The sequence below is a fragment of the Eucalyptus grandis genome, chromosome 4 (assembly GCF_016545825.1).
Source record: "Eucalyptus grandis isolate ANBG69807.140 chromosome 4, ASM1654582v1, whole genome shotgun sequence".
Classification (NCBI taxonomy): Eukaryota; Viridiplantae; Streptophyta; class Magnoliopsida; order Myrtales; family Myrtaceae; genus Eucalyptus; species Eucalyptus grandis.
In genome coordinates this window covers 17,760,387-17,768,973 of record NC_052615.1, presented here as the reverse complement: position 1 = coordinate 17,768,973, position 8,587 = coordinate 17,760,387, and the positions used below count along the sequence as shown (strand labels likewise).

Genomic DNA, 8,587 nt, shown 5'->3' with positions numbered 1-8,587 from the left:
TGAGGGTGACCCTTGCTTGTAACTTTCAAGGGCTGTCTTGCCCTTGGCCAACTGGTTAAGTTGTTGGGTCCTCATCGAAAAAAAATAATAATAATATGAAGTGAAAATAGTCTTTTGACGAAAAATACCCTTTGGTCGGTTACAATATTTAGCCAATTGGCAACAGGCAATGTCATTATCTTGTTTGAAACTACCATGATCACTCCCGCTATTATTTGAAACTACTGTTGTTATTTCATATTCTTATTTGATATAAGGTCTATTTTAAGTTTTTATTTGAAAAAATGACTATATTCGAAGCTATTATTTGGAATTCCTTCTAATTTCCGAGAAATAGGTTTTTTCAAACAAACGGATTGATCCACGTGTAATGTTTAGTTTTGCACACCCACCTCTATATAAAGCAGAATCTAATTTAATGGTAGAAGCCAGCGCCACGTCGTCCGGTTGCGTTTTTCTTTTTTCTTTTGGGTCGTCCGGTTATGTTATATGCTCCCGTTCTTGGCATATGTTCTCTATACTCACGTTTCTCTCTCCTACTTACTTCCCTGCTTCTCTCTCTCTCTCTCTCTCTCTCTCTCTAGACCAGCAAAGAGGCTTTGCTAGTTTCTCCACTCGATCGGCCAAGAAGTCAACGCTCGAGTCTTCTCTCCAAAGTAGCTTCGCTTCGTCCTCTGCCTAAGCCTTTTCTGCCCTCTCTCAAAAGCACCCGCGACCGCAGAGATGGGAGGAGGCTCGGTGGGATCGTCGGTGGCCGGTGATGACGACGAGCTGTCGTGTCCGATTTGCATGGACGTGACGGACGACGCCTTCGCCGCGGCTTGTGGATACCAACTAGTAAAAACTCTGTTTCTGTCTCTCTGCTTTTCTTCGGAGCCACTCGCGTGTTTTTGGGTTCGGCTCGTATTTACACGAGCAGTACAGTTCTATGTTTGGATTCTGAGTATAGGTCTCCTTCGTGTTTCTTGAAAAACGACGATCAACAAGAAAGCTTTAGCGCCTGTCTTGTCTGGCTTAATGGGTCGAGAATATATACATGGGTCTGATGTGGGTTCGCGGCACATTCGATTCCGGACCCCCATCATGTAACAATCTCGCCGCCGCACCGTTCGAACTGATTCAGTGTGCCTAATCCACTTCTTGATTTTCTTGAATTGTCTTGTCTGGAGAAAGGGTATTCGAGGTTGGAATTTCATCATTGGTGAGAGTTCGCTCGCAGTTTCATCTAAGAAATTGCTGCTTGTCTCTGCTATTCATGAAAGGATGTGGGTTAGCATGTAGTTGGTGGCAGATCACACCATCATCGAGGAATGTCTGCAATCTATTTCCTGCCATAGGATCACCATCTTGCAGCCGAGAGAATCGCTCGAAGCCGCTATTTGATTATGTTAAAATGGTCCACATGAGAAGTTAAATTCGTGTTGAGAAGTTGCGCACTTGAGTCTTGTAGCATGTTTATAGCATCTATTTCTTCGATGTGTTGCTCCGATTATAGTTAGACAGGTGAAATAGTTGTTGATTCTTTCCGTATTTTAGATGCCAGTTGATCCTCAAGACACTAAAGAGCACATAAAGGCCACTGACAATAAGCAACATGCACGGTCTCTGGAACCAGAGAACGAATGTTTCCAGAAACTGAAGAACTTTGATGTTTCTACTACTGCTACAGATCGACCATCTTCTTTGGTCGGGGGATCATGTTGCCATTGCGGTCAGAGAATTCTGCTCCGGTCACATGAGACACCCAGGCAACGAGCCCAACAGGAGAAGGTAGAAGAGTTATCAGATGATGGCCACATGATGGACCTACTTCAAAAGATTGATTGCTTGAGGTTAGGTTCACAGGATACTAGTCAAACAGGGCCACACACTGCAATGGAAGGACCGGTACTTAGAAAGGTTAGTGGTTTCACAAAATTGAACTCTTCTAGTCATCAATTAGAATGCATAGTAGACATTTTGCTGGATGCTTGCCCCTCTTGGTAAGTTTTTTATCAAGCATGTCATTGCTTGGGAAATTTCCTTGGTCTCTTGTAGTCTGGTTAACAGGAGATGATATAGCTGACTAGTAAATTTACCAAAACAGGAAGAGACAGGATATGATTCAATGAAAAGAGAAGGTTGTCCATCAGGTTTCAAGGATTTTAAATCGATGCTGAGTTCTTTCATGGAGTACAGGTAGTCAAACTTTCTATCATTATATTATCTGCTACTTCGATGTCTTGTCATTCTGCTTTTCAATTGAAACTGTTTTCTTTTCTTCTTGTGGTTCTAGTCAATTGAAGGTCATCGCTGAACTTAATAATGGGGTTCATGTTGGCTCTTGGAAAGTTGTCTCAAGGTGAGTTATTGGTATGCCATTCACTGGCGGATGGGGAACTGAAAATCTGGACCATTTTCTCTTTTCCAGATATGTAGTCAGCCTCTCTGTTGATTTTTAATTCTTGTCATTTGTTCAAATTGTGTCTGAGAACCAATGCTATTGTGCAGCATAGAGCTCAATAAAGATGAAGAATTGTTTGGAACAGCTGGGATTTCGAAGACCATCGAAGTTTTCCATTTTTCCTCGGTAAGCACTTGAAGTACAGTATCTGTTTGGACTAGCACCATGTGACCTCTCATGAGCTCTAGGTGAGTTTGAAAGATGAGTGAACTGAAATTCGAATTCCTGAATTAACTTCAGCAAGTGAAACAATGCTAATATGCGCAATGCATAGACATGAGAACTAAATGATCTTGTGCGATTCAGATAATCAAGTAGAATTGCTCAAGATATTAACAATGAAACAATGTCTTTAACTAAGGTGAATCCAATTGATAAATGCCTTTGCCTGCAGCTCTCTATCTGTCAAAAACTAAAGTTTGGCACTTTGCAATTGTCAGGAGCTGTTATTTGGTCTAACAAATGTGTCATTGATCGTATTGATTTTATTGAACTAGCATAAGATGATGGTGATTATAGAACAAGGTTTCAATACAGAAATGGAATTCAGTGAACACAAGATGCCTAATTTCTTCTGATTTTCTTATGGCTCTGCATCGATTGCTCACTTAGTTGGCCTGTTATAGGTGGTGAACGGAACAGCTGCGGGTCATGGACCTGTTGCGAAAATCTCCAAGGAATCGAAACTTAGTTGCTTGAGTTGGAATAAGTACATGAACAACCAATTCGCTGTTAGTGATTATGGAGGCATAGTAGCTGTTCACGATGCAGCTACTTCTCAGGTGATAAGTTTACTCTACCCCAGAAGACACTCTTCCATGTTCTTTTTTTCCTTTTTGGTACATTCTTCTCTCCAGTTAATACAATGACCAATATCCTTCTCATGGGACAAAAACACACTCACATCTTGCAGAGTATGATTCAATTTAAGGAGCATGATAATCGAGTTTGGTCGATTGATTTCTCGCACACTGAGCCTCATTTGCTCATTTCTGGAGGTGATGGCTGCAAGGTAATATGAAGCTCCACTGATTAGATTTGCATTTCTTGATATTTCTTGATGAGAATTACCGTGACTGGCAGTTTTGCCCGTTAGGGGGAGATACATTTCTCAAGGTTTAGGCCAGAAACCGAGGATTTCCTGTCCCTGTGTTTGTGCAGAAGCAAAGTCATTCAAATGCTTGGGTTGCTTATATCTTATTTGGGCAGACTTTATGAATTTGACAAGTCTCGGTTGTGATCAATTGTGTCCATGGAACAGGTTAAGGTTTGGTCCACCAAGCAAGAAGCGAGTGTTCTTACCATCGACATGAGGGCCAGCATTTGCACTGTCAAATATGATCCTGGATCGAGCGTGTACTTAGCTGTATGAGTCTTAACCTTTCAAATTCCTTATGATCCTGTGAAAGCAATTCAATCCCAGTTGCTCAATTCACTACTATAATAATGAAGCACCAATTATCTGGGCTCTATAAGACAATAAACCGATGATGAAACAGTCCTTTCTTTACCTCCATTTTGCCCTGTTTTTTGGTTGAATCTACCTAGTGTCTCAGCATAAGTGCTCAATCGCGAATGAATATGTGAATTGTGTTCCTCCCCGGGTTTTGCAGGTGGGTTCAGCAGATCATAACATTTATTACTACGACTTGAGATATGTCAGTGAACCGGTGCATAAGCTCAAAGGGCATGGGAAGTCTGTTTCCCATGTGGAATTCTCCTCTAGCAACAACCTTGTCTCTGCTTCTATCGACAGCTCCTTGCGCCTGTGGGATATAAAGAAATGCGCTCCTGTAAGTGATCGCACTCAACTCGGCTTGTACAATGCCGATCTGTGTATCACGTCATCTTCGTAATGCTTTCCATAAATTTTACAGTCCATTTCACATGTGTTTACTGGCTTCACGTCCCCAATATTTTGCAACTAATTCATTCTATGTCCCCTTTTCACAGCTCCGTGTATTTAGAGGACACTCGAATACGAAAAACTTTGTGGGCCTCTCGTCGAGTGGCGACTTCATAGGATGTGGCAGCGAAACAAATGAAGTGGTCGTCTATCACAAGGTTTGATCGGCTTTTTCATTGCTTCGCGACTGAAGCGGATTCAACATGCATACCTGATGTACATCTTCTTTGTCGATTGATTTGTCAGGATTTTTCTAGACCGGCAGCTTGGCACAGCTTCGATTCCCCCTGCACAGGTCATGCCGGCAAGACTGCAGATGTATGCTTTGTAAGCGCAGTGTGCTGGAAACGCGACAGTTCAGTGATGCTGGCGGCAAACGGCCAAGGAATTATCAAAGTACTTGCGTTACCATTTCAACAGATGTAACTGAATCGATGAGGTACAGATGTTGGGAAGCCTGCGTTGATCTGAGTATCTGATGTTTGAACGTCATTGAATCGTCGTGGCGTATAGGTATGGTCGTGAATCTGTGATGAAGTAATTTTAGCTGTCATGTTTAGAAATGAGATTGTCGATTTCTTTTGCGGCAAAGACAGCTAAAAACTGTGGAAGTAATATTGGTAATGGATGATGTGCTAATCAAGATTAGAAAGTGAGTAAGCGCATAAATTCAAGGCTCCTTAAATTGGTCATTGTTTAGACCCCCCAAAAAAAAAAAACTGGTCATTGTTTCTCGCAATTTCTTGCAAAGAAAATGATAATCTGCACGGCCTCCCTAATACATTTTCATTAGATTTTTTAATTTCCTCAAAAGAATTTGCTGGAAGGGAAGTGATTTCCCTATGTTGTTATCACAAAAGCACTCGGAGTGGCTGCCGGGCCGGGCCAAGACACGCCAGGTCGGGGCACGGTCGTGCCAGGCCCATTTTTCAAATCAAATTAAAAACTTGATTTTCCAATTTAATAGAAGTTAAAAAGAAATTTTGTATTTATAAGTTGATACGTTCAGTAATAATTTGCAAGAAATGGAAGTGTGCAGAGGGAAACTCCAAATCAATATATTCCACCCCGTTTTTATGTCCAGAGGGGAATTCTCAACTTTTCATTCTTGTGTAACCTAGAGGGTCTCCAACTTTTGATGCCCGTGTGGGGTGGATATGATGGTTGGACCCACCCATTTATGACAGCCAAAGAATTGTAAAATTGAAAGAGTACATACAGATCAATGTACTCTTTCAATTTGACTAGACTCCAGATCATGAGGCATTAATATCAACTTTATCTGCGGCGTGCTGAAGATTTTACTGGAGATGCCAAATTCATTGATAACTCACGTCATTTCGCTGACAAAATTTTGGAAATCGTGCGAAAATACTAACTTTCTTAAACATTAGAGTTTGGCGACATAATTTGCAAGCCTCGTTGACCCAATACCTTGGGATGACAAGAGTATGCATAATCGGTAGGCCCATCCTCACTTGACGTTCTTCTCTACAAATATGTACTAGTTGCTTGGGGGTGGGTTTCACGGGATACCGTCTTGACATGGCTGCCTTGTAGCATTTGCCCTCACAATTTCCCCTAGTCATTGAGTTATCGTGTCCTATCATGGTTAAGTTGGGCGTCTTGTCAAGGTGTTGTTCGACAAACGGACATTAACAAACAAAACTCACTAAATGACTCGAATGTGTGTTGCCAAATGAAATTTATATTAGGCTGGGATAATCGCAATTAGTTGTTGTCGTCGTCGTTGTTGTTCTTCATTGCAATGTTTAGAGCGCGATTAGACGTTGTAAAAGAATGAAAAACATGAAATAAATGAGCAATTTTAGAGAGTGAGATTGAGCGATGGTGAAAACGAAAGACAGGCAAATTGGCAGGAGCAGCTTGTGATTTATACTCTTAGCCTCAACGGGGAGTGCAGTCAATGATCCTGTGACCATTGGGGCCTTTAAGCACCCCCCCCTCCCCCAAAAAAATGGTTGGGCCTTTAAGCCCGAATCCACACACAAAAAATGGGCCTATTTTGGCCCATTAAATAAAATGGACCTGAAACGGGCCAGGTGTCGAGTCCGGGCTCGATTCTGATGGGCCCCCTTTTCAACCGGGCCCGTGCTAGGCATGCCATATCCGGCGGGCCGGCATGGCCCGATAGGAAGGGCAAGCTTCGAATCTGAGCGCCACATCGTGCGGAACCCACCGGCTACCTTATCCGACGGCCAAAATCGCAGAGCAGAGATTCGACGAGGTCCCCACACTCGATCGGACGGAGCGCATCAAATCAGGGAACTCCACCATCGCCGCTTGAGATCCAACGGGTGACAAGGCTCCCCGGGAATTTTTTTTTTTTTTTTTCAGTAGAACCCACTCTCGAAACTGCCGAGGATTGAATTGAATCAGATTGGTATTCGCTTATATACACAATAACGAAACAGATGAAACAAAAATAATAAAAAATAATAAATTAAACAGCATTCCGGGCTCAGCTCTCTAGGGTTTCAAGGTTCAACCTCCAGGGAAATTCCCAAAACCCCACCCTCCATTTCCGGCTCGTCTTCTTCAACCGAGCTCATCATCATCATCATCTTCATCATCGTCATCCGATGACATAACAGTCAAATTCGTTCTCAGGAAGCTGTAAAAATCCAATCTCTCTCTCCTTCTCTTTCTCTTGGTGGGCATCATTCATTTGAGGGATTTCTGGTAAAGTTTGAATCTTTTTCGGCATTGAATTCTTGGGCAATTTGAACGTCGATCAATCATTCATTCTTGCGGGAGATAATTTGATGGGGAAGTCCGGAGGAAGAAGAAGAAAGGGGTTTCGAACCATGTTTCCGGGGAGGCTCCGGCGGCGAAGGCCAATGGGGGTGGTGTTGATATGGATGCAACGGTGTTCTTGAAAAGAGCCCATGAGCTCAAGGAAGAAGGCAACAAGAGGTTCCAGGGTAAGGACTATGGGGGCGCTCTTGAGCAGTACCACAATGCGCTTAACCTCTTGCCAAAGACCCACCCGGAACGGGCGGTGTTCCACAGCAACAGGGCTGCCTGCTTGATGCAGATGAAGCCCATGGACTACGAGGCGGTGATAGCAGAGTGCACGATGGCGCTCCAGGTGCAGCCCAGGTTCGTCCGGGCGCTGCTCCGGAGGGCTCGGGCGTTGGAGGCAATAGGGAGGATCGAGGTGGCGATGCAGGACGTTCAGGTGCTGTTGGGGTCGGACCCAAATAATGGGGATGCTCTGGAGATCGCGAGGCGGTTGCGCATGGCGTTGGGCCCGCGACAGGAGGCCCAGCAGGACCTCCAAAGCCGGCCGTCCCCAGCTGCTCTGGGGGCTTCAGCTGTCCGTGGTGCTCCGGTCGGTGGCCTGGGGCCATGTCTGCCCGCCCGGTGCCTAAGAAGGCGGCATCCTCTGCAGCGGGAACTGTTTTGTCTGCGAGTAATAAGATAGATAAGCCCCAACTGATTGGAGCAACTGAAAATGGTCCTGTGCCCAAAGCCCAAATGCCAAAACTGGTGCTAAAGCCCCTGAGTTGTTCTTCTACTGACCCTCTGGTGACTTCGAGTATTTATAACAAGAAGGAGCAGTCGTCATCTTTGTCGGCATCAACATTGCCTCTCAGTAGTTGGCACTCGGATCTTGCTGTTCCTTTGAGGCCACTGAAGCTTATTTATGATCATGACATAAGACTGGCCCAGATGCCCGTGAACTGCAGCTTTAAAGTGTTAAGGGACATTGTAAGCAAACGTTTTCCTTCCTCAAAGTCTGTTTTGATCAAGTATAGGGATAATGATGGTGATTTAGTGAACATCACATGTAGCAGTGAGCTCAGAATGGCAGAGTCTAGTGTCGACAGTGTTATTGAGAAAGAACCTGAACCGGAGAAGGCTGATCCCATCGGGTTGCTTAGGTTGCACATTGTTGAGGTGACTGCTGAGCAGGAGCCACCTTTATTGGCGGAAGATGAAGAGAAGCCTGTGGAAAGTGAGGAGAACAAAGGAGAAGAAAGTCAGTCTCATTCTTCTCTCAGTGAATCAGTAATAGAAGCTGGTGATTCTGCAATTGATAAGATCGAAAAAGAAGTCTCAAATGATAAGCAGCCAGGTACTTCAGAAGATCCAGAGTGCAAGGATGTTGAGATGGATGATTGGTTGTTTGAATCAGTAATAGAAGCTGGTGATTCTGTAATTGCGAGGGTTTAACTACGTACTTTGAGTACAAGATCAATAGAAAATCGGTT

General features: G+C 43.9%; 1 protein-coding gene and 1 pseudogene across 3 annotated transcripts; both read left to right on the top strand.

Moving 5' to 3' along the window:
• Nucleotides 1-528: 528 nt before the first annotated feature.
• LOC104441439 (E3 ubiquitin-protein ligase COP1) lies at nucleotides 529-4,940 on the top strand. Of its 3 annotated transcripts, none has more exons than XM_039311092.1 (11): nucleotides 529-837; nucleotides 1,670-1,899; nucleotides 2,087-2,178; nucleotides 2,276-2,341; nucleotides 2,491-2,569; nucleotides 3,070-3,225; nucleotides 3,357-3,455; nucleotides 3,705-3,809; nucleotides 4,057-4,236; nucleotides 4,397-4,507; nucleotides 4,596-4,940. In XM_039311092.1, exons 2-11 carry the CDS (start codon nucleotides 1,798-1,800, stop codon nucleotides 4,773-4,775), a joined length of 1,170 nt encoding a protein of 389 aa, XP_039167026.1. In that variant the 5' UTR covers nucleotides 529-837; nucleotides 1,670-1,797; the 3' UTR covers nucleotides 4,776-4,940. The 3 variants fall into 3 exon arrangements, with proteins under 3 accessions (XP_039167026.1, XP_010052894.2, XP_039167025.1); XM_010054592.3 differs by having other exon boundaries at nucleotides 1,537-1,899; XM_039311091.1 differs by lacking the exon at nucleotides 529-837 and adding an exon at nucleotides 876-1,201 and having other exon boundaries at nucleotides 1,537-1,899.
• A 1,530-nt stretch (nucleotides 4,941-6,470) lies between these two features.
• LOC104442936 lies at nucleotides 6,471-8,587 on the top strand (annotated as a pseudogene).

What these genes read in the sequence shown, in the direction of transcription:
- LOC104441439 (XM_010054592.3), top strand. Translation starts at nt 724, where the DNA reads ATGGGAGGAGGCTCGGTGGGATCGTCGGTGGCCGGTGATGACGACGAG. An exon ending in ACGATGCAGCTACTTCTCAG is followed by an intron (nt 3,226 to 3,356) that starts GTGATAAGTTTA and finishes CACATCTTGCAG; the next exon opens with AGTATGATTCAATTTAAGGA. An exon ending in ATATAAAGAAATGCGCTCCT is followed by an intron (nt 4,237 to 4,396) that starts GTAAGTGATCGC and finishes CCCTTTTCACAG; the next exon opens with CTCCGTGTATTTAGAGGACA.